At 38.7% G+C, this 25431-nt stretch overlaps 1 protein-coding gene across 1 annotated transcript; it reads right to left on the bottom strand.

Annotated features, from left to right (window-relative positions):
- Positions 1-160: 160 nt before the first annotated feature.
- On the bottom strand, positions 161-20425 carry LOC127577835 (coiled-coil domain-containing protein 34-like). Its single transcript, XM_052029437.1, has 8 exons — positions 20335-20425; positions 16998-17328; positions 15186-15428; positions 13000-13135; positions 11601-11708; positions 3537-3695; positions 2983-3124; positions 161-576 (listed from the first exon to the last, which is right to left on the bottom strand). Exons 2-8 carry the CDS (start codon positions 17309-17311, stop codon positions 359-361), a joined length of 1320 nt encoding a protein of 439 aa, XP_051885397.1. The 5' UTR covers positions 17312-17328; positions 20335-20425; the 3' UTR covers positions 161-358.
- Between the last annotated feature and the right edge of the window lie 5006 nt (positions 20426-25431).

Here is a 25431-nt window from a genome sequence, read left to right as displayed (position 1 = left end):
CTCATTACACAATATTGGATCTAAAATAGACTATTCCTTAGTTTATTGAACCTTTTTTCAGTCCATCTAAAGATGATGAGGGAATGCATCTAAAGCTAATTACTTTGCAACTTTATATTAGTAACTAATCTAATTAAAAGACACAAATAAAACCATATTTCATATTCTCTCATAGCATTTAATGGACATTAGATATTCAGGGAGCAAAAGCAACTCTGGCGATACTGAGCGAGGAATATAAAATAACTTTTAAATTAAAATATAAATATGGAAAAATGTGCTTCTGATAGTAATTCCAGATGCAAAACAAAACAAGAATAAAGATGTATTTAGTGGAATGTACTGATGAAAATAAAAGTCATCTTGCTTTCCTCCAACCACTTCCAACAACAAGATTGTCCTTTGGTCTGAAAGGCACATTTGAATGTGGGATATATAGGGATGTGGATTTTGGCTTCACTTTTTCCTTGCAGGTTATTTTTTTAATGTTATCTTCTGTACATGGCACGGGGATGGGTTTCCATGGAATTGGATTCCAGTAGCTTGGAGCTGGATATGAACTTCCATCATAGTATCCTATATTAATTATAAAATCAAAGTAAGGTTTACATTGCTCAAGATACCATTCAAAATAGTTAATACACTAAAGGAATTTTGTCTCTTCAATCTATTCAATTTGAAGACAAGTACATATGAAATAGTGGGTTATTTAATCTTTCCAACAGCAAAGCAGAAGTAATGAAAGGCATTAAAAGAAAACAGTGATAGAATTGTACATCACAGAAACAGGCCCTTGAACCCACCACATCCATGTCAATCTTTTTGTCCATCCATACTAATCCCATTTGCCTACATTAGATCATCTCCTTCTATGCATTGCTATTTAAGTGTCTGTCTAAATGTCTCTTAAAAGTGGTGACTGTATCTGACACCTCCAGCTTCTCTGGGAATAAGCTCCAGATATCAACCACTCTGTGTGAAAAAAAAACTTTCTCCTCAAATCTCCTTTAAAAATTCTTCCTCTCGCCTTAAACCTATGCTCTCTTTTGATACCCCTACCATGGGAATAAGTTTCTGACTACCTACCCTATCTATGCCTCTTATATACCATTATGAGGTCACCCCTCTGCCTCCTTCACTCCAGGAAAAACAAAACCAGCCTGTCCAATCACTCCTCATAACTAAAGTCGTCCAATACAATAGCAATGTCCTGGTGAATCTCCTCTGCACTCTCTCCAGCAGAACTACATCAATTTCATGTGCAAGTAATCCAACCCTCACTTCTATGGAACAACTTCATATAGTGTGGCGGCCAGAACTGCTCACCAATACTCCCAAAACAGTCTAACCAGTGTTTTGTAAAGTTGCAATATGATGTCCCAACTTTTATATTCTGTAGCTCCGAAGGCAAGTATGCCATCTGCTTTCTTCACTACCCTATGTTGACACTTACAGGAAACTATGGACTTGAACCCCAAGGTCCTTCTGTTCATCAACATTCCTAAATGCCCTAGCATTTTCTGAAAATGTGTAACCCCAATTTGATAAAACATCAGTTTCTTCAAGCCATATAATATTCAGCAATTTGTAGAAAACTATTAATATAAATATCATGGTGTTCATAGGCTTGTTTTTACAGAAAGGATCTATTGTTAATAAGAAGCATTTCTTTGAAAAAAAGTCAATATTTAAAAGAAAATCCCAGCCCATGTATAGCTACAATGTCCTCCAAAAATGGAGGAAACAAAATTTAAAATTAAGGCTATAGAACCTTGCATTTCTTCACAAATATTCATGAAAGCTGGAATACACAGGTCAGACTGGAGTGGGGTAAACAAGGGATTGTTCTGGTTGTTAATCAAACAAGGGATGACAGCACTCTGTGGCAACAAAGCACTGCCATGGGGCAGGCTTACCTCCACACAACACAACAGCAAATATAATGTGCTAGCAAAGCTGACTGCCAACTACTGACTGAAACAAATGCTGCTGATAAGTTGCATCTGGAGAGAATACCAAAACACAAAGAGAACAAACACTGGATCCTTGTAATAAATATAGTGGTATCTTCTGGGCAGCCCTCTGATATCTGATATGCACGAGAAGCAAAAGCCTATGGAATGTCAAAAGAATGGAAGGAGGAAATCTTCTACTGAGTATTTGCTAAATACGTTCTGAGCCTTTCTGCTTCTGTTTATTCTTGTACTGTTTACTTGAAAGTAGAATTTAACAGCTGACTTACCACAGTGAAGCAATTTTCCTTTTTGTTATTACTTAGATCAGACAACTTTGAAAATATATCAAGTGTACACCAAAGTAATATCAAGGACCACATTCCCACCCAGCAATTCCTGGTCATGCAATTATTCTGAACTTCATTTTCATTCAACATTCTGCTTTACATCATGGAAAATCAAAACAAAATACATACACAATATATACAAATATATAAAAGTTATGGAGTTCACTTATCAGCCACAAATAAAATTACAACCAATTTTACTTCCAGCCTAATATATACAAGCAGGAGCCATTTGTCTATTGTTGCAACTGATGGGACTCCCATGAGGATGACCACACAAAAAAAAGAAAACTTGTTTATTTCCATTTACTTTGCAGATTATAGGCATGGGAATGTGTTGCAAGTCAGTAAAGTACCTCAAGGTCAAAATGTTCAAGAATTATTAAGTGCAGTGTTTAGTGTGTTATCTCAGCCTTTCAACATGATACTTCTAACATACTCCAGACTCCAAACTTAATTCAAAATATTCTTCAAGAATTAAAGCTTTGCAGGGTATATTCTTTTTAAAGGATAAATTCTAAGAACAATTTACATATTTTTGTTTTTTTCCTATCAATAATAAAAATACTGTACTTAACATATTGTTTTACATGAATTTCATTCTTCAACATATAGCTTCAATGAAAGGAACATTACTGTGGTATTATTTAATCCCGTATTTTTTTTAAAATGGCACAGACCTGTGAGTTTACCATTAGCATAACCAAAGCTGCTCGGAACAGTCCGTGGTCTGGTTCTCACTTTTTCTAACCACTCTTGGAAAACCTTGTCTGCTTTTTCTCTCCTTTCCTGTGTTTCAGCTATTTTTTTTTCTTCAGCATTCTGAACATACAAAATAAATATTATTTAAAATATTGCAAAACTACTGCTTACTGATCCAAACTAGAATTGGTAAGGCAAGCAAATATTTTCCTTAGTGAAATGTGTTGATTATACAAGAAGAATGCTCACTATTTAATTCAAGGCAGTAATAGAACATTTCAACGCTGTAGTTTAGTAACATATTATTCAGAATCTGTATTTCTGCTGGCCTTAATAAAATTAACTTTATTCAGAAACTGGACACAAAGGCATATTATTAATTCAGAAAAATTACAACATTTAACATTCAGTTGTAGCATTTAAAAATATGAAATTGTACTATGGGTTATAGCTAGGCAGCTACAGTTTAACCAAATACTTGCCAACATCGTCAGAACAAATTTCTGAGAAGTAACAGAATTAGTTATCCTACCTTTTCCACTTTCTTTATCTCAATTTTCTGAAGCTTCTTTTTCTTAAGCCATTCTTGAAATACTTTACTCCCTCTTTCTGCAGTACGTTCTCTTTCTTGTTCCCTGGCATACTTTTCCTCCTGCTCCTTGTGAAATTTCTTTTCCTTTTCCAATTTTTCCTACAGTCAATAAATTACCCACAATAAGCATGTGTACAGATTCATAAAAATTTTTAGCTTGCTCAAGCAGCTTAGAACAGATAACAGATCAATTATGATATAATATTCAGAAGTGATTCATGCTAATACGCATCAATAGTGCTAAACTTATCATTTGCAAGAACTACTCAACAATGTACAATGCTTCCCCATTATGTGCTAATGCCACCTCCCCACACCACCACAAACCCATTGATTTTTTTCCACTCTCTCACTGACTAAAATCAAGATTATGGGTACTATTTATATTTCATTTATAGCTGAGAACAATTCTCTTATCCAGTCTCATCTCTATGGTAAGATATGATTGCAATAGACTCAAACTCTGCACCATTACGTTAGATTTGTGCAGAACTTTCACAATTAAAAACATAGCGTTACACAACTACATACATAATTAATGCGGGATACAGGTAGCAACTAGCTTGTAATTATGGTATCTCCAGACAACTAGACTGAAGTTCAACAGGGGCTGACTCATCACCAGCACCAGGAACCTGACATGGCGCAACAGATTGTAGTGGCAATGACGTTTAAATCCATAGCTTTAAACATCATTGCCACTACAATCTGAGAAAATACTTTTAATTGCAAAAATAAATTATTGTTTTCGAGAAAATGCAGTCCAGAGCAGGCTCAATTCCCTGTGGTAGTTTTTTTTTACAATGATAAGGTCTTCCATGCCATAAAACTAATAAGCAGGCAGAGGTAAAATAAGTCCTGGCCTTAAAACTGGCCAGGAACATGTTTCTTCACCATAATTGGCCAAAGGAAGGCGTTCACCTAACCGAACTTTACTCTAACTCTTCCTTTCCCAAAAAGTATACCCATAATATTCCAAATGATTCCATCTAGCAGGCCAGCTGTGAGACAAAAAAATCCAACTCAAGAAAATTGATTTTACGGCAAGCTATTATGACTAATTGGGTTGATGGCGGATCTGTTGAATTCTGGATTATTTTCAAAATAATCCAGAATTCAACAGATTTAGAAACCTGTGTTTCTAGTTGAATAAAGCATGAAGGATAATACTTGCAGAGAACACAAAAAAAAACTATATTTTGCTTTGTTAAATAAAAACAAATTAAGTATGAGTTATTTTCATCTCCAATAGTTCTTCATTTACAGTTGGCACTGAAACTAATCAGGCATTACTAAAGCAACTTGCAAAACTGTGAAGGACACGGTACCATTAAGCAAACTGGGCAAAATAAAACAAGCTAAAACTAGAGTGCGGTTGTTCTAGGCTGTACAATGTAGTTGAGCCTGTAAATTTATTTGAAAGCAAACTGCATTTTTACATAATGTTAAAAAAAGTGTCATTATTCAATTATCACCAAAAACCATGATCACCAGGATATTGTGAAATGTTTATCAATATGGTTCAGTGCTTTGGCCAGCCAATATAATGTTATTTATGTGCTAATTGCAAGATTCATCACACACGGAAAGACAAACATGTTAAAAAAATTTCTACCAGTAAAGTGAATGGTCTTACGTATTTGATATTCATTAATACTACAAGCATCATAAACTAGAGATAGAATAGAGTTTGGGTTATTATGAAGAAAATAGTAAATTAAGACTTGAGGAAAGGTTAGAAGAAACATGTAATCTATTACAATTGTGGATGTCAGTCTTGGGAAAATTTATTGCACATCGAGATTTAAAGAATGCCTGGAGCAGGACTAAAAAGAAATGTGCAGTAAAGCAGATTGGTTGCAAGGCTAAAAACAGCAACACTAAGAGAGGAACTTAAAACAACAAAGGTGTCGTTTTAAGCAGAAACACACAGAATGATCCTAAAGAAAAGCATTTAAACAGAGAGGAGTAGTTCAAAAATATAACTGGACTTGCATCTAAATACATAAGTACTGCTAAAGGGTCATCTCTGACATACTGAACCCAAAGCCCATCACTAAGGAAGATTAAAGCGACAAGAAGCCATGGTCGACACAAGATTAACAAGCCCTGGGGTCACTTTAAAAAAATACATTTCCAATGAGCTCTGGTGATCTGCTTATCACTGGAGACAGGGAGGCCAGGGGCCAGATTTGCTTTTGATTCATTGACATTTTTTAAATTAGTGTAAATCAGACAACTGTTATTTTAAAAAGTGATCAGCAACCTTCAAGGTCCTTACCCAAAATAGATTTAGAATATGCATTGAGATAATTTCCTTCCATTTAATTTGGTTATTTCTGTCAATCCCCTCTGGCAGAAAAAAAATTCTCTGTATCCAATAGGGAGTTCAATATTCAACCTAGCTGCTCCATAGAAAAATAAGTCATGCAACACAGTTCACTCTCTGAGGAGAGTGTTTGGCCTTGGTTCATCATCACTTTCTGCATAACAAATTAAAATCAGAAAAATGTGTGCAACATTCCTGGATTTGCAACACATATTTCACAGGAAGTTAAAAAGGTAAATGGCACATTAGCCATTGTTGCAAAGGGGTTGGAATTTAAAAATAGGGAAGTTTTGTTGCAATTGTACAGGTTGCTGGGTGAGGCCTCACCTGGAATACTGTGTAAAGTTTTGGTCCCCTTACCTAAAAAAAATACATAACAACATTGGAGGCAGAGAAGGACAATCACCAGGCTAATTCCTAGGATGAGAGGGTTGTCCTATCAAAAGAGACTAAGTAGTTTAGGGCTGTATTCCTTCAACTTTAGAAGAATTAGGGGTGACCTTATTCAACCATGCAAGATCCTAAGAAGGGGCTCGACAGGGTAGGTTTGGGATGTTTTCATTAGTGGGACAGTCTTGAACAAGGGAACATTACTAAATTTAAAACTGAGGTATGGTGAAATTCCTTCTCAGAGGGTTGTGAATCTCTGGAATTCTCTGTACCAGTGGGTGGTGGAAGCTGGATCATTAGAAGTATTTAAAGTGGAGGTGGCATCTGTTAGTCTTGTGAGACCATGGATCTGCGCATGGAGAGTCTTGCTTCAGTCAGTGGTGGTAGAGTAGCATCCGTTGTGACTGTAGAGGCCTACATGGGAGTGACAGTCTCGGTTGCAGCGACTGCTCTCGAAGGCACTGTCCTCCTCTGTTACTTTGGTGCTGTTTTTCCAGCGAGTGCGCTTTTCTTCAGCAGCTAGCCTCAGCTTCTCTTCTCCTCGCTTCAGACCTCTGTGTGGTTCCAGCCTCCAGTAAGAGAGATCGCTTGCAATTTCTTCCCACCTCTCGACGTTCATGTTCAGTGACTTCATGTCTCTCTTGCAGACATCTTTGAAGCGAAGATGGGGCCGTCCTTGTGCTCTCTTGCCGGAGACCAACTCCCCGTACAGCAGGTCTTTCGGGATCCTCCCGTCTGGCAATGTGATGTATGTGGCCCAGCCAGCGGAGACGGCATTGTTGAAGCAGGGTGAAGAGGGTGGGTATCTGAGCGCGGGTCAGGACCTCGTTGTTGGTGACTCTGTCAGTCCACTTGATGTCCAGGATGCGTCTCAGGCTACGAAGGTGGAAGGCATTAAGACGCCACTCCTGTCTGGAGTAGAAGCTCCAGGTCCCGCTGCCGTAAAGCAACGTGCTGAGGATACAGGCCCTGTAGACTGCAACCTTGGTGCATGTTGTCAGCTTTCTATTCTCCCAGACTCGCTTTGCCAACCTGGCGAATATTGGGGTTGCTCGTCCGAACTGTCTATTGATCTCGGAGTCTAGGGAGAGACTGTGATGGTGGAGCCAAGGTATGTGAACTCGTTGGACTACCTCCGGCTCATAGTTGTTGATGGTAATGGCAGGGGGGTGCTCAACACCTTGACCCAAAACGTTCATCTTCTTCAAGCTGATGGTCAACCTAAAATCCTGGCAGGCTCTTGAGAAGCTGTCCATGAACAGGCCGTCTCTACTCACAAGGTCGAAGGCCTTCGTGAGGTCAATGAAAGCAACGTAGAGCGGTTGTCTTTACTCTCTGCATTTCTCTTGTAGCTGTCGAAGGGAAAAGATCATGTCGATTGTAGAGCGTTCTGACCTGAAGCCACACTGAGATTCGGGATATACCCTTTCAGCGATTTTCTGCAGTCTGTTCAGGACCACATGGGCGAAAACTTTCCCGACAATGCTCAGCAAAGAGATCCCCCTGTAGTTGTTACAGTCACTTCTGTCTCCTTTGTTCTTAAATAGGGTGACAATGTTCCAGTCTCTCATGTCCTGTGGCACTGCTCCCTTTCCAGCACTGGCAGAGTAGTTCATGCAGGTGGTTTAGTAGGACACACTTTGCGCACTTGATGGCCTCTGGTGGAATGCCATCCAATCCAGGTGCCTTCCCAGTGGGCAAGCTGTTGATGGCTTTACTCAGCTCTTCGGCAGTCGGCAGTGCATCCAGTTCCTCCGTGGTAAGCAGGCAATCCACAGTGTCTAATGCGCTGTCCGAGATGCTGTTTTCCCTGGAGTAGAATTCGGAGTAATGCTCCACCCATCTCTCCATCTGCTTGCCTTTATCTTTGATGGTCTTGCCTGTTTTGGTTTTCAGTGGTACTGACTTGCTCTGGGTTGGACCGATGGCTTTCTTGATCCCCCATACATTCCACGGCTGTTGCTTGTGTCAAATGATGACTGGATGCTTTTGCAGAGTTGTAACCAGTAGTCATTTGCACAGCAACTAGCTGTTTTCTAAGCCCTGCTTCTTGCTATTCTTAGCGCTTGCATTGTTGCCTGGGTGCGGTGGTGGTTGTGCTCTAGTAGTGCAACACGCTTTGCCTTGATGACAGTGGTCAGCTTACTTGAGCTCGCTTCGAACCAGTCCTGTGTTTTGCCCCGTTTCTTCCCGAAGGCCTTGAGTGCAGTGCTGTGGATAGCGTCCCTGAGAGATTCCCATCTCTGCCGAGCATCCCCTTCTGGTGGGTCTGCAAAGAGAGCATCCTCCAGTGATTTGATGAACTCCGCTGCTTTGTCTGGGTGTTGGGTCTTACTAGCATCGATGCGCTGCCTGCCTGGAGGCTTGGCATGGTGCATCTTCTTTGGCTGAAGTCTGATCTTGCAGCAAACCAGAGAGTGGTCCGTGTCGCAGTCGGCACTCTGAAAGGAGCATGTCATGAGCACGTTTCTCAGGTGGCAGCATCTTGTGATTATCAGGTCTAGCTGATGCCAATGTTTCGAGTGGGGATGTCTCCAAGACACTTTATGCTGAGCTTTGGGTCTGGAAGTAGGTGTTAGTGACACACAATTCGTGGAGCATGCAAAGCTTGAGCAGTCGTTGCCCGTTATCGTTCATGTTGCCAAACCCGTACCGCCCCAGGCAGCTTGGCCAGGAGTCATGGTCGGCGCCCACTCTGGCATTGAAGTCGCCAAGTAGCAGCAACTGTTCCTGACTTGGGATTTCCTGTATTGTCATTGAGAGCTGATCGTAGAACTCGTCCTTCACGTTTTGTGTAGAGGGTTGGGGCATAGACGCTGACAAGGTTGACAGGCCTGTCGGATGTGTGGAGTCGTAGTGAGAAAATCCGCTCCGTCCCTTTCTCGCTAGGCTCCACCATCTTCAGCAGCGAGTTCTTCACTGCAAAGCCGACACCATACTCTCTGGTCTCATCTGAGCCCTTGCCCTGCCAGAAGAAGGTATAGTCTCTCCCACGTAGGGCTCCCGATTCTGTGAGACGTGTCTCTTGGAGCACTGCGATGTCCACTTGGAGTCTCAGCAGTTCGTTGTTAATCACTGCTGTCTTGCGTGAGTTGCTGATCTCCCAAAGGTCATCTGATATACCAGTGGTCATGGTCTGTACATTCCAGCATCCTAGTCTGAGTGCTGGCTTTTTTTTTGTCTTCTTGTTGTGCCTGGTGCAGTGTTTGCAGTCCACAGTTCGGGATACTTGTATCCCTAAGCCCCACGCACCCAGTGGAGCGGGTGGACTGTGGCAGGACAGCACCTAATTGGCTGGGGGCTGCCCAGCTTAAGGCGGGTGGTAGCTGTCCAGTGAGACGCGATGGTCTCTCCCTCCGTCGAAAGCAACCCCTGGCGCCTTGCTCTACACCAATCGAGCGCAGGCTTATAACCAGTAATCTGCTGCTTTCCGTGTCGTGCCGTCGCGGTGAGGCAACGCTGGAGTGTCCTCTCCAGGGCGCGGGCCTGGGCAAGGTTGTATGGAAGACCAGCAGTTGCCCGTGCAGCAGGTCTCCCCTCTCCACGCCACCGATGTTGTCCAAGGGAAAGGCAAAAAGCCAATACAGCTTGGCACCAGTGTCATCGCAGGAGTTGCCAGAACGAGGTTGAAGACAACGTCGAACTGCCTTAGGGACTCCAGCTCTGGATTTGTCCTCAGGGTTTACTCAGGGTGTAAAGTGGAGGTGGATAAATATTTGATAGATTGAGGAATAGAAGGTATGGAGAAATGGCACAGATCAGAAGTTGTGGCCAGCATCGATCAGCCACGATCAGATTAGATGGCGGGGCAGGATTGAAGGACCTGGTGGCCTATCCCAGCTGCTATTTCCTTGTATTCTATATGTAATTCCAATTTGCTGAAGAGCACATGAACAATGGTGGAATATTCTGTGGCAACTTGGAAAATGGAGTTTCTAACACCAAATACTTCAATAATCTAAGTTACAAAAGTTATAGCTCTCCTCAAACATATGGCTCCAGTGGTTTGGTCATCTACATTATATGGAAGGTACACATTTTCTAAATAACCTTGTGTGCAAGAGCTTGAAGACAGTATAGAGGCTCTAGGTTAGGGTACAAATACACTTGCAAGGGAAACATCAGAGCAATTAACTTTGATAACACAAGATGCAACCAACAATAGGCCACAGTTATCTCAGGAAAAAGTAGTGTGGTGAGTAATACTTGAGGGAAAGGATTAATATTCCAAACAAGCTATAATTCTAAAAGGGTAACTGAGAAATTTAAACTTAGTTACTTAACTAATCTGGAATAAGCCGGTTATATGTAAATGATGACCATGAAATAATTGAATTGCCCTAAAGAGCGATCCGGTTCACTTATATCCATTGGGGAAGGAAATCTGCTGTTCACACTTTGTCTGACCTTGTGCATTTTTGGTTTATTATTGTCACATGTCCCAAGATACAGTGTTATGAGTGTACCTGCCTCCACCATCCCCTTAGCTTGTGTGTTCCAGATTCAAACCACCCTCTGGATGAAAAAATTCTTCCTCAAATCCCCTCTAAAATCTCCTACCTCTCATCTTAAACCTCTGCTTATGGACACATCCGCCAAGCGGAATAGTTTCACACTATCCCTGCCCTTTGTAATTTTATATACCTCAGTCAGGTTCCTTCCTTATCCTTCTCTACTCCAAGGAAAACAAACATAGTCCATCCAGTCTCTCCTCATAGCTATTTTCTTTGTTGAATGACTCCCACTAGTTGCACATAGACTCACTTACATGTAGCTACTCTCAGTCCACTTTTGATAGGTCCTGTCTCATCACATTAAAACAACTTCCCCCAATTCAAGACATTAATTTTTTGAACCAGCTTTGTCCTTCTCCCTAACAACCTTAAAACTTAGAGAGATTCTCACTATTTCTCACCTACCAGCTCCATTACGAAAGATTAGGTCCAGTACTATCCTTTCTGTAGCAGGACTATCTGCATACCAGTTCAAAAAGCTCTTCTGTATTCATTTTAGATATTCATCTAAAAATTCTAAAACCCCTCCAAGCCTTTCACACTCAGGCAACCTTAATTGATATTGGGGAAGTTGAAATCCCTACTACTATTATTTTCACACTTCTCTGTGATTTGCCTACATACCTGCTCCTCTACCTCACACTGTTTGGACTGCAGCACAGCCTCAAAGCAACTACCAATATGGAGTTCCACCTCCACTGCAACCCAGAAGGTTCAGACGAATGAACTATTCATAAACTATTTCAAAGAGAGCTAATTTATACTTCTTACCTTTTCATTTTTTCTCTGCACCCAACGTCTATGCTCTTCTTCTGCACGAACTTTTTTCCTTTGAAGTTCTTCTTGCTCTTTTAATTTTGCTTGTTTCAATATCATCTCCTGTAGGATATGGAATATTTCTTGAATACGTACCTTTACTACAGAATGATTAATCCTTACTGTATGTTATTTGTGGGAAGTTTAAAGTTTTTTTTTCTGACTGTCTCAATCCAAGCTGCTGACATAAACATCATATAAGATTGCAACAGGTGAGAAAGGCTATATAGCTCATTGTAATTCATCAATACAGAAAAGTCCCAAAAATCGCAGTTCATCATCTAATTGCTCCTTAAAAGATTCCCAGGATCTTGTCTCCACTGCTCTAATTGGATAACACACAATTGTCTTTGATATAAGCAAGTTCTTTTATATTGATGTACACATTAATAGATTAGGTTTCTTAATGTCAAGTATGTTGAATATCAGAGATCTAATGATCTTCCATTTAACAATCCCCTATCAATCTCCCACTGACAGGTAGAAAATCATTTTGACTAAGTTTGAATTAATTCCAGTTTTCAATGCATCCCTCCCTCCAAAGAGGCCTCTAAGTTTGTGGCTTGTTCTGCATGTGGTGGTTGTTGAAGCATATAATTATCATGATATGTTAGCTAAGTTATAGCTACTATTGGATTTCAAACAATGTCGGAAGAAAGATACATTTTACAATATCAGTTAATAGTTTAAATTACTATTATCACTTGACTTTTATATTCAGTTTAGCAATTATACCTTGAAGCATCAAAGACTCGTTTTGTCAGGTTATAAAAACACAAGCAAGAAATAGAGACATAAGAAATAGCACAAGAAATAACAGCTTCAGCTATACTATGATGAATTTCCAAACTCAATGTTAAATCTAAATTTATTTGAAATTATAATATACAACAGGATTATAAAAGAGATCAAAAATATTTGTCAAGTAAGATTCAGATTACTGCCTGTTCTAAGTGGATTTTTCACAATAAATAAAATGTGCATGGTCTATACTGAAGATAGTTTAAATGATACATCATTTCACCGCTCTTTGGATGCACTAAAATATTGTTCAAATCCAATCTACCTTGCTAAGGACTGTTTCTGAAACAATTTCAATTATTTCTATTGCTGGCAACTGTTTCAACACTGAAGTCAACACTAAATTATCTGAAACAAGAATTTTATTGTAATTTAATGGTAGTCAGTAATCAACATTATTGTCACCAGCTTTCAAATATTTTTATCCCAAAATATTAGATTTTGGAGTACAAAACTGAAAGCTAAGAACGATAAGATGACAATGTAACTTACTACAAATTCACTAAAAGCAATCCAACTTTCAAATGTGATAACACATAACTGAAATACTTACTCGCTGAGATTTTTTTTGCATTTCTATGCGTTCTTCCTTTGCCTTCTTGATAAGCCATTCTTCCCAGGCAGTAAGCTCAACTTCTTTTAAATGCCGCTCCTCCTCTTCACTTAGTTTTGTCTTTCTCGCAGAAGTTCTAAGTTTTTAAAGCAAATGTATTACTCTATCTCAAAATATATTCAGTACACTGCATCAAACATTAAATGAACGAGCAAAGAAACAATGTAAAAGGCAAATTGATAAACTATGTACAATTAAAAATTGATTTACCAATCTGACAGCATCTCTGCTGTAGCTACCAAACACCAATAACCAGCCTGGCAGCAAAACAGTAACACTGGTTGGCTCCAGCTCAAATTTGTCAGCCTCACAAAAACTCTGTTCATACATAATTCTCTATTAAACCTCTCTCACAGCCTTAAAATTAAAATGTGAGAGGAAAGATAAGCAACAGAAGGAAGTTCAGGGTTTGCATGCATAATCAAATGCATAAGTTCCAAACTAAACTGGCGATAGTGGACACTGTATTAGTTGTGATGCCTAATACTGTAATCCCTGTTTATGCTGGGAGTGGGTGGGTTAATTGACTTTTGGATCCTGTGCCAGGTTAGATCTGGTGCAGGATCCCCAACCACATTACAAGAGGATTTGCAGGGCAGAGGAGAATAATGCAAAAGGGATGGTAGGTGGTTTTTTTTCGTTTTACAAATTTTAGGTTTTGCTTAATAGTTATGCAGTAAGATTTATAAGCTATTTTTTGAATAACAAAAATATTAATTGCAATTTTTTAATGTCTCTAAATTCTGGCTATCAAAGCTTTCAAGAATGGGGAGAGGCTACTTCACTGTGCTGTTGGAATCTCTAGAGTGTGGCACTCCAGTATGATGAACTCTCTGTATACTGACTGGGTAGGCAGGAGCTTGGTGGTCATGGGTGTCAATGGCATGCTGCAAACCAGCAAATCTGTACAAATATGCATAGGAAAGCTTTAGGAAAGCTAATGGCCACAATTCAAACCAAATTTACACTGAATTAGCAAAGTGATGCAAGAGTTAATCACCAAGACTTTCCATATGTTTCCTTGGGTTTGTGGGGACCCCAATTCAAAATTAACACTTTAGCCAAAACTGCATTGCAAGAAAAGCTGGATAAGAGTATTAAGGTGCCTATTTCTAAGGGTCAAAACCAGGCAGTGTCTTTAGATCTGACCATGTAAATTCTGTGTCTAAAAGTTTAATTATAATATTTAACAGGCAGATTTAATTAAATAACCTGTGCTAGTAACAGTAAAATTCACAACAATCTGATTACAGATTTAGTTTGGTGGTTTCTGAATCATCAACCAGTTGAGTTTTAAATTACTGGAGTAGATTATGGAATCAATCTTGACAACTACATCTTTTAATTTATAGTTTAAGCAATCTTAGTACAGACACATACTAACTTATCAACTTTTACAAGTGCTGTTTCGAAGACTATAAATTAACCTTTGCTTGTTGGACCACACCTGCACTAATTTTACTTAGCATAATAGTTAATCAATATCTGTACAATCATTCTTCATTAAATTTTCTTCCCATCTTTCAACAATTTCCCTTGCTTTTCTTTCCAATCTTCTCCACTTCACTCCTGCAAGTATTTACTCCTTGGAGAACTTAAAATATTGGAGCCATCCTCTAAGACCATTCTCAAAAAGTCATTAATTCTGCAATGTTTATTCAACTGTGTGGAAAGATAATAGAACACAAATACAACAGTTTGTGTATTTTTATGAAAATCTCAAAAATTTATGAGCATTATTGGCCTGCAGAGATAGAATTCAGGGATATGCACGCTAGCAGTTGAACAGCATTTGATCCTGGAAATATGTGAAAAAAGTTTAAATTGTGATTAGTAAATACAAGATCACATTTTACAACTAGCAGTTCCTCCTCAAAGAGAAATGCAGGATCAGTAATGATGCGCACAGTGCACCAAACCATCGTTTAAATGCTCCCCGTAGCTTAGGTGTAATAATCTTGTTTAGATAGCCAATGTACTTCAAAATCAACTCTAATCAATGATACAATCAAACATTTTATTTTACAGTTTAGTTACAGCTGAACTAAAAATATAATTTTAAAAAAGATGCAAAGCCAAACAAATAAACTGTAATAGATGTAACAAATATATGATGGAACATATACCTAGATGTTTTTGATTTGACTGGAGTGAATATTGTCAATTTCTTTGACACAGTTTTGTTTGTAGTAGATGCCATTTCTCTGTCTGAAATACTGCTTGTAGGTGTTTTGGAAGCCTCTGTCTCACCCTCCTCACTTTCATAGCTGTCATGGTAAATAGGTGAGAGCAACGAAGTTGTGGAATCTTTGGAAGGCTCCAAGTTACATTTCTTGTGCAGAGTTTCTCTTTTCAAGCAAATGTTCTGCCTATATGGATTCAAAATTGTAGGTTAGAATTTTCAAGACTTAGCTTGAAATTCACTTACGGCATAAGTAAATATATTGCTTTGCAAGCACTGCTGAAGTAAAATCTGTCACAGCAGGTCTTCCCTATCATAATGTCACCTCTAATATTAAAGATACTGTATCAACAATCTATGATACAGTCAAAAGTTGATGCAACTTTAACAACAGATTGTAACAGTAAATATAGTCAAGAACTCAAACTATAATTGAACTAACTGTTTGCAGGCCACATATTCCTGCAAGACACTGTGATCAGAGTAAATTATTTAATCATTTATGGACCAATTCCAAACAAAAGATTGTGGCATAACAGCAAAATTTAAAGAACGGCTTTATTATAAGACAGAACCACACTGCTGAATTACACAGATCAGTCAAGAATTAGATAGAGAAAAAAAATTAAACCTTTCCTCAGAAATGAAAATTACAACAGTAACATGCATTACAGTGTAACAACAAAAGAAAAAAGTTACTCCAGTGAGTGAGCATTAACAACTTGCAACCTCTAAAAAGTAAATAGCAGGTTGCTATAAACCAAAACTATTTCAGTGGTGAAATATTTAAAAAGCCCATGAAAAAATAGCATGAAAGGAGTAGTGGAAAAGGACAGTGTGAAGAAACCTGAAATGCTGTCTGATTTCCATGCCAGTTGCACAAAAAGAATGAACAAGCCAACACAACATGGACAGCCCCCTTCCCGTAACTATTATTTGTAAATGATTGATCCTACACCCAGTTCTTCAAACCAAATGCCTTTTCCTCAGACACAAACAGCTCTTATCCCTCATCTATGAAGAAAATATATTTTTAATAATACAAGTTATTGTTTCAAGCCAAAGAACTATATTGTACAAAGGAGAATAATTAAAACACTCCACTCATAGGGCTAAAGATGGAGAGGTCAAAATGAGAATGAGATGATGATTGCTGGGTAACTTTTGTGCTGCATGTAGAGACAAAAGTGTGTATTTCACAGTTCCATTACTTAATTTCCATTTTGTCTCCCCCAACAGTGAAGGGACTACAGTGAGAATACAATGTGGATTAGAGAAAGTTCAAATAAATTATTATCCTACATAGAAGCAGGACATAAATTCCTGAAATGTAATGAGCAGATGTTGGACTTGCTGCGGTTCCACAGGAAAAACTTCAGAGTAAAGTCAGCTGAAATTGGAGTGGTAGTACATTGAACAAGGTCTTCGTGGGGAAAGCAGTTCCTCTTGGGACTAAAACTGATTGGTGAAGATTTACTTTGTGCTGTAGTCATAATGTAGTTGGCAGAAGTATCAGGTGATCTGACAAGTTTGTGGGTGATGGAACAGATGGTAAAGAACAGGACAGATGGAAAGAAATAGGACAGGAGGTGAGAACAAGGGTAAGCCAGTCACAGTCATAATGGAGGAGGAGGTACTTATAGAAGTATAGAAAATGATTATAATCCTGAGGGTTTGTTCAACCATTGTTGGAAGAAAAGAAATCTAACAGAAAAGAGAACAATTAACCCGTAGGGGCTAAAATGCAAAGATATACCTGGATTTCTTTTGTCCACTTGGAGTAGACACCACTGGTGTTGTTGAAAAACCTTCTGCCCTTCTCCTTGGGGTGGATTCTGATCTTCTTCTTGAAAGTCTGTCTGTCTGCTTGTTTAATGACTCATTTTCTTCATCTTCACTTTCATAACTTTCACGGTAAATGGGAGATAGCAGAGAAGAAGTGGAACCCGATGAGGAGGATAATTCACAACTTTTGGGCTGAATCTCATTTTCCAACCTACTATTCTGTAGATATTGATTCAAATAAGAATTTGTTTTCACATTTTCTTCCTCACTGGATTGTGAAGACATTCTTCATAGAAACTTTTCTGGTCAAAACAAAATATCAGAAAATCATTCCTTCAAAATTGACACCAAGTATTATTGGAGAGCTACATAAAAATTATTTTACAAGTCATGTATAAAATTATTTTAGGCAAATCACTGGTGAAAGAAAGGTATGAAAAGGAGATTTAATTATGATACAATGAGCCCTATTGAGCATATGGAAACAATTATTTGGGAAATTATCACTGAGTTTTAACATTGCGCCAAAATTGTTTTATTAATTTATAATTTCAAATTGGTTTCACTATTAAAAAAATGACAACCTTTGAGCATCAATATTTCACACTGAGTTATACAGGTCAAAATACTTTGACCTGGGTTTGGAAGGCAGGAATAGGTAATTAACCACTCACATCCATCCAAGGTCGTAGAAGATCCATTTCTGTATTTGACATGACATATTTATGGGCCAGCTCCATACTGCCTTTACTCCTTATCCCTTGATACCTTGAATATTTGTTAACCAATTAATCTAAGATTTAAAACTAGCTGCCTTACTATCATTGTCATTTATGGAAGAGTTCCAAACTTCTAATATCCTTTGCATATAGAAGTATTTCCTAACTTTGCTCAGATTCAAATTTTTAGATTATGCTCTTTATTCCGAACTGGAGAAAATAATTTCTTGCTCTCCACCCTACCAGTAACCCATAAAACCTTGATCAAATTGATAAAAACATACAGCAACCTTCTGAAGTCCAGTGAATACAAAATTTAATTTTAATAATCCCACTTTGTGATTTAACTCTTGCAGTCCAGATATCAATTAAGTTAGATTGAAATTGACAGTCTAATTGTACTACAACAATGCAGTACAAATACCCCTATTACCAATATTCTGAGGACAAATTATAATATTGGATTTGTGGTATCCTACAGCCCATTTGAAGCAATAGTTTTAAAAAAAGATTTTAATCCAATACAAAATTTTATTTTCACTAAAAAATGAAATGTGAACAAATGCATGAATTGATTTTTTAAGTTTACCACCTTAATTTGGTTGTAGCTTCACTTATCTGTGGAGGCAAACCAGAAGCATAACTTTAAGCTTATTACATGCTTCATTGATGAACAGCAATATTTAATACTGAAAGAGGTAAATGAGGTATGCACATCCTGACCAACTTACTTGTAAGAACTGCAATTAAAATAATTGTTTGCAATAAATCTTAAAACAAATTCAAGAGTCGAGGGTCCATATTCATCCATTTTCTCAGAAAATGCACCTTGACCCCTCTGCTCCAATTGCTCATATTTATGCTGCCCTTTGATGACATCATCCAGATCCTACATTTGCAATGAAGGACCTAGCTCTGCCTTTCTCAACCTCTTGCTATCTCAAACTTGTCAGACGAGCAGAAATTTTGTCCGTCTGCATACCGGGAAAACAAAAGGCACTGTCTTTAGTCCTCATCAATAAATCCATCCCTCTTTATGACAGCATCACATTTCCACCTTCTCTGGAACTTAAAGCTAATTTGTTTTCTCACTCTCCCAGTTCTGAAGAAGGATCTTTAACCTTGTACATTAACTCTGCTGTTTTTCCACTACCTGACCTGCTAAGTGTTTCCAGCATTTTCTGATTTTATTTCAGATTTCCAGCATCTGCAGTTTTTTTTTATTTTCAGTCTTTGATTTCATTTTAGCTCTGCTAGGTTTGTTTTCACCCCAATTAATACTTTTTACCTTACCATTGTCCATATCCTTTTCCATTGCCATTCTATACATTTTGAAACTATGATCCCATTCCCTCATTACTTTTGTCCAGCATCGGATCCTACTCTAACAATACCTCAGTTTTAGAACACTCATCCCTGCAATCAAGTCCTTACATGACCTCACTGCTCCCCTTCTCTTCATTCCAATATTCAGACTGACACACTCCTCCAATTACGGCCACTAGTGTTTTCCCAATTTTAACCATTCTAGCAATGACACCTGCGACTTTTTGACACCAAGCTCTGTAATGCCCTCTTGAACTTATTACCTCAATCTTCCTTTTTCCAAATATATCATCACGTACGGACAGCATAGTGAGACAGCTAATAGAACTGCTGCCTCATTGCTCCAGCGGTCGGGTTCAATCCTGACCTCCAGTGCTCGCTTTGTGGTGCTTGTACTTTGAACATGTGGCTCTCCTCTGGGAGGTCCAGTTTCCTCCAATTTCCCAGAGATGTGGAGGTTGGTTGCTGTAAATTGCCCCTAGTGTATAGGCAAGTGGGAGGATCTGGTGGGAAAAGTTGATGGGAATGTAGGAAGAATAAAATGGGATTAATGATTAGTGTAATCAGGTGCTTGACGGTCTGGGTGGATTCAGTGGGCCAATGGGCCTGTCTTTGTGCTGTACAACCCTATCTATCATCTCAAGTAGCTTGTTGTTAAACCCTTCTGCAATGCGCATTGGAGAATTTTTACTACGTTAATAGCTTCATATAAATTAAATTGTTCTCCTTCAAGTCTTGAAACAAATAAGTACGTTACTGGATACCACAACGAGGTGGGGAACAACAGACCACAAAACACCGTTTTACTGATAGCCAAGCCTTTCAATTGTTTAATCATTTAATCAGTGGGTTTCCCCACCTGACTCGCCATGTCAAAAGTTGTTTTATTGCACGTACGTTGCGGCTGCAACTCAAAAAATGACAAAAAAACACTACAGATGGTGAAAATTTAAAACGAAGATCATACGGTTAACCTGTCAGGTCGACAAACAAAATTATGGCTATTTCTCTTTCCATTTGACGCTGCCAACAGCCCCCCTATTGCAGGACGAGTGAGCTGCATGCAGCTGCTCTGCGGAACCCCGTCCCACATTATTTGTTCCCGTTTTATTTTGCAAAGGGCTCTCTCGTTGCTCGGTGAGGGCCCTGCAGAGCTACTGCGCTTGCTACCGGTCTTGTGGGATTGGCACTGCTGCAGAGTCATTAACCCAAGCCACGGCGGACTCACCACCCTCCCACCTCACCGCCAAGTCACGTCTTTACCTTGACTTGCGCCTCAAACCTCCCGCCGGCCACAAACACGGCCTCCTCCTCCTTCTCCCGGGCCCGGCCGCTACCCACAATCCACCGCGACGAGCTCCATCTCCACCAATCAGAGGAGAGGAGAGGCTCGGTGGAACGCGATGGCGTTGTCTCCATGGCAGCGCTGTCTCCATGGCAACGCATCAGCTCCACGCCTCCAGAGGCTGCTGGTTGGAGCCGATCGGTTGTGGACAAACCTCTGGGTAACGAGCACACACCGTGGAAGCCACTTTGCACTTCATGTTTCATTCCAAACGGTTAACTATTCTTCCCTTGCTCGTTAATCTCATGTCGAAATAAATGATCCTTAGCAACAGATGGTTTGTAACTGGACTCCTATCCAGAGGTCTGGCTTTTAATCTGCAGGCGTGAGGTTTGTAGACAAGAACTCAGTGTACCATATGGTATAGCTTTTGGTGCATTGTTATACTAGTCTGGGGAGAAAGGTCTGAATCATTAATTCTGTACCTCTCTCCATGCTGCCTGAACAGCTGAGCATTTACAGTATTTTCTGCTTTTATTTCAAAGTTCCAGCGACTTAACTTCAGTTAAGCAGCAACACTAATGAGTCTTCAGACACCACAAGTTTGGGTAATATATTTCCTGGAATTTAAATTTCAATGAAGGTAACCATGCAACTGCAAATTTGTTGTAAAAGACACAGATTCACTGAACAACAACGTATGCAATCCTCACTCAGTCTGTTTATATATAACCTGCAGAATTATGGTTGAAATTTAACTGTCCTTGCAGCAATTAGGGATGGACAATAAGTTATGATGCCACATTCTATGAAAAAATATAAAGAACCATAATGTACCTCAACTGTGACCGTTTTTACCCCATGTTTGACTATAAATTCCAGCTCAATACAATCCAGACACACAATTTCAGCAAGGATCAGGAGCAGCTACGTTTTTTCATCCTTAATTTGGTCGCTACCATCAAAGTCAATAGGTGGAGGGGGGTTGGTAAAATGAATCTCAGCTTCTCTCATACACCTGAATGAAGGTTATAATATAGTTGTAATCTAAGTGCAATCTAGGAATAGGAAGAAATTAAAAAAAGTAACAAAAATCAGCTTCTCATTTGATTGTTGTCAGGACATGCAAAGCTTGAAATTTTTCCCTTTATGCATGGAATGATTATTTCTAGGCTCTACAGCCAATTCTCATAAATTTGTTGACAACAGTTAGCTCACAGACTATATACAGTGAAATATAAAGTCACTGAAAAATTCCACATCATAGCCTCAGAGCTCAATGGTACATTTTGTATTTTTGCATTGTAATGTGTTTTATATCCCAGCTACAGACAATTACCATGTTCTACGTCCTGACCTTTATTCTCCTTAACCCTTTGATCATTTGTCTTTATTGGCCAGATAAAGAATGCCTCAGCTTTCAGTCCATCTGTCACTGGTGATCGAAAATGACCTTCCAGCATAATGACATTCAAGCTTCGGGAGAATACATCATCTCTCTGCAGGATAAGAATGGAGAGGTTTAAAACAAGATATTTTTACCTACAAGAATATCAACAAAACAATTTCTTAAAAGGCACCTTTTACATAGAAAATGTCCTTGGACTCTTTACCTGAGCACCAATTCAATTTTATGCAAAGCCACAAAAGGCAATATCAGGGCAAAAGACTAAAAGCTTTAGGCAAAGAGGTAAATTTTATGGAGCTTCTTGAAGAGAGAGAGAGGCAAGCAGGTTAAGGTAGGGAATTCCAAAACTTAAGAGTCTTGGTAGCTGAAGATATGATCAACTATGGTGAAGTGCTCAAGGGCCCAGAATTGAAGGATTGTGTTAGAGCTGATAAAGAGTCCTTGACCTGAAATTTTAACTGTTTTTCCTTTCCACCAATGCTGCCTGACTTGCTGAGTGTTTCCAGCATTTTCTGTTTTTATTTGAATTTGGAGGAGCACAGAGTTGTAACACTGGAGGTGATTACAGAGAAAAGAGGAAGGGTGGGATATCCATCTTTGAAAACAAGGAGAATTTAAACATTGATATTACTTAGCAGGGAGCCAATGAGGTCAGCAAGTAAAGGGGTGACAAGCAAATGGTACTTGGAGTGAGTTAAGAATTTTGATGATCTCAAGTTTCTGGAAAATAGAATATTGGGCCAGAAATGGGTGGAATCCTCAATGTTAGTGGTAACAAAGGCTAAAAGGGGAGTTTCAAATGCAGATTACCCAAGGCCAGGGCAGAACTGGGAAATATTAGGACAGTGGAGCTAGGTGATCCTAGTCATGACCATAGGAGATCTAAAGTTCATCCCAGACTCAAATATGACACCAAGGTTGTAAACGTCCTTGTTCAGTTTCCAGCAATTACAAGAAAGAGAGATAGTGTCAGTGGCTTTGGAACAAACATTGTGATGGGAGACTGTAGATAATGCTTGGTCTTTGCATTGTCATTGGACAAGCAACATTCATCAAAAATCTGTTTGTTGCAAAGCATAGATGTCCAGGTGGTAGAGAGGGGTGATTTCTTAAATGAGACTCAGGCCTCCTTTCAACATATTTCAAAATGTTGCCACTATGCATTCTAATTTGAAATGGAGAGAGGAACATGTGTTTTTTTTAAAGAGAATATGAATCTTTGGAATTCTTTACCTGACTGAGCTGTGGAGGCAGAGTCATTGCATACATTCAAGGCTGAAAGGGAAACAAAAATGTCCATAGGGCAATTGAGAGTTAAGTGGAAAAGGCAGGAAACAGAGACTCGGCTTGAGGGGTCACCTGACATACTCCTGCTCTGATTTCTTATGTTCTCGGTGTTGTTTTGTATATATTCCTTTAATTCTAAACTGACATGTAAAATTGCAATCTTCTTTGAAGGAATGTATAGTGTACTACTTTAACATGCACATTGAGTTTTCTCGTGAAAAGTTGGTAACATTTTCAGATGTATGCATTGACATTCCAAGCAATTAGATGAATTGTGGTAAGGAAGCCACACTTGATATACAGTGAGGGATTACTCTTTTATATTATCTCAGTGTTCAATACAAAGCAGGTAAGGAATTCATTGAAACTGTAACTTTATACTTAAACGATTTACCGCTGTTCAAATATCCATGTCAAAAATACTACCAAAGTAAGGCTTACATTAAACTTCTTGTACTTATCTTTACAAAAACTGGTCGATAGCACAGTAATATTTAAATCATCAAAAAAGAATACAAATGTGACCTGCAAAAGTTTTATGAATAAAACATTCATGTTACACAATGTGTAACTTTGTATTCAAAGATGTTTATTCCAAATAAAATTACAATTAAGTTAATTAATCTTCTTATGTTCAGGTTAGTTTGAATGCTTTCCTTAATGTTTTGTGTTTTTGTTTTAAAAGAACATGTCAGTGTCAAAGAACACCAAAACAGGCCCTTTGGCAAACCATGCCAACCGTTGACTACCTATTTACACTAATCCTACAATAATCCCAGTTAGTTTTTATTCTCCCCATGTTCTTATTGGCCAGATTCTAGCACTCATCAAATATAGGAAACAATTTATAGTTACCAATTAACCTAGTCTCCTGTTCTTCTTTGGGATGTGGTTGGAAACTGGAGAATCCAGATGAAATTCATGCAGTCACAAGGAGAATGTGCAAATTCCAGAGACAGCACACAAGGTCAGGACTGAACTCAGGTCTCTGGTGCTGTGAAGCAGCAGCTCTATTAGCTGCACCACTATGTCAATTGAGAAAAACAAACCAAAAAATTCCCAACTTTTGATGAGACTGGACTCAAAATATGTTAAAATGCTCACTCTGAACAGAAATCTTGCAGATGTTTTATTTCTGTCCCTAGTATCCAGTTACTTGGGAATAAATTATAAACATATTCTTTTGATTGAGTGTTCCTACATCCTGTGATCATACCCAGTAACACACTAAATATTAGGAAATGTAGAATCTATAAGTCTCCAATTCAATGGAACCCATTTTATGGATACAATAAACTAATTTCACATTAAGTGAACGTAATACAGTTATTAAAAATTGGAAATGAATTCTAATGGTAGTGAAAGTACATTGCATGGGATATTGAGCATGAACTAGCCTTAAAAGCTGCAAGAAGGGTTTGAATCTATGCATTATTTAAACATGTAACTGGAATTATAAATGAACGGCTTTCTAAAATATAACCACGCAGAAGGGCAACAATTCTGTTATTAATCTTTATTTGCTCCATTGAGAATGGACTCTAACTCAACAATAATTTCCCACTCTTTGCACCCTCCTAGATTTTCTACTTACAATAGCCCAAAGGCCCTTCCTAAGCAGACATCAAAACTGCATAGAGAATAAATCTGCACCAAAACTAAAATGTCCCTACGATTTCACTTTTTCCATTAATTCCATGCAATATTTTTCCCCGTTACACTACCTTATATTTGTAGATATCTCTCCTCTCTGCTCATTCAATTAATCCGTGCTATCACAAAGATTTTATTTTAAAAAACAAGTTTTTAACATTATCCTCAAATGTCAAATTGAGAGTCCAAGCCAAAGTCTAAACCATCTAAATGCAAACTGGATCTAGCAATAATCCCTTTGCTATGGTTTCCAAATTGTCTCCAGTTCAATAGAATTCACTTACTAAAACTCTTAGTTTCTTGTGTTATGGACTCAGTGAAAGTCCCTTTAAGATAGAGAGTGTGTGCGTATGTGTGTGTGGGGCGTGCTTACGTCAATAGAAGATAAAGGACGTAATGACGTTGTTGAAGAAGTCAGAAGAAGAAGGAGAGAGAGAGAGAGAAAAGGGAGAGAGACACCAGCCTGCTTGTTTTCTCTATCGATGGATGAGAAACAATAACTGTGTTTGCCATAGAAATCCATGTATGAAAGTTGGAAGTAATCCGGTGGAGTTCACTTTGTTGCTGACCTGTAGAAGGAAACAGGTATTTGTGTGGACGACCACGATTCGGATGCTTTTCTGGGTGAGGAAGTCACTACCGAGTAAACACTGGAGTGTCGTTTGGGTTCCATCATGGAACATTTGGATTTCGTATTTACTCTCTCTATGTTTCTCTACGTCTATGT

Source organism: Pristis pectinata, chromosome 14 (assembly GCF_009764475.1).
Source record: "Pristis pectinata isolate sPriPec2 chromosome 14, sPriPec2.1.pri, whole genome shotgun sequence".
NCBI classification, from domain to species: domain Eukaryota; kingdom Metazoa; phylum Chordata; class Chondrichthyes; order Rhinopristiformes; family Pristidae; genus Pristis; species Pristis pectinata.
This window is presented reverse-complemented; position numbering and strand designations above follow the sequence as displayed.

Excerpts from the sequence above, each read along its gene's own strand:
- LOC127577835 (XM_052029437.1), bottom strand. The coding sequence starts at position 17,311 with ATGTCTTCACAATCCAGTGAGGAAGAAAATGTGAAAACAAATTCTTAT. Across the intron at positions 15,429-16,997 it reads AGTGGACAAAAGAAATCCAG|GCAGAACATTTGCTTGAAAA; the intron begins GTATATCTTTGC and ends GAATCCATATAG. Across the intron at positions 577-2,982 it reads TGCTAATGGTAAACTCACAG|GATACTATGATGGAAGTTCA; the intron begins GTCTGTGCCATT and ends TAATTAATATAG.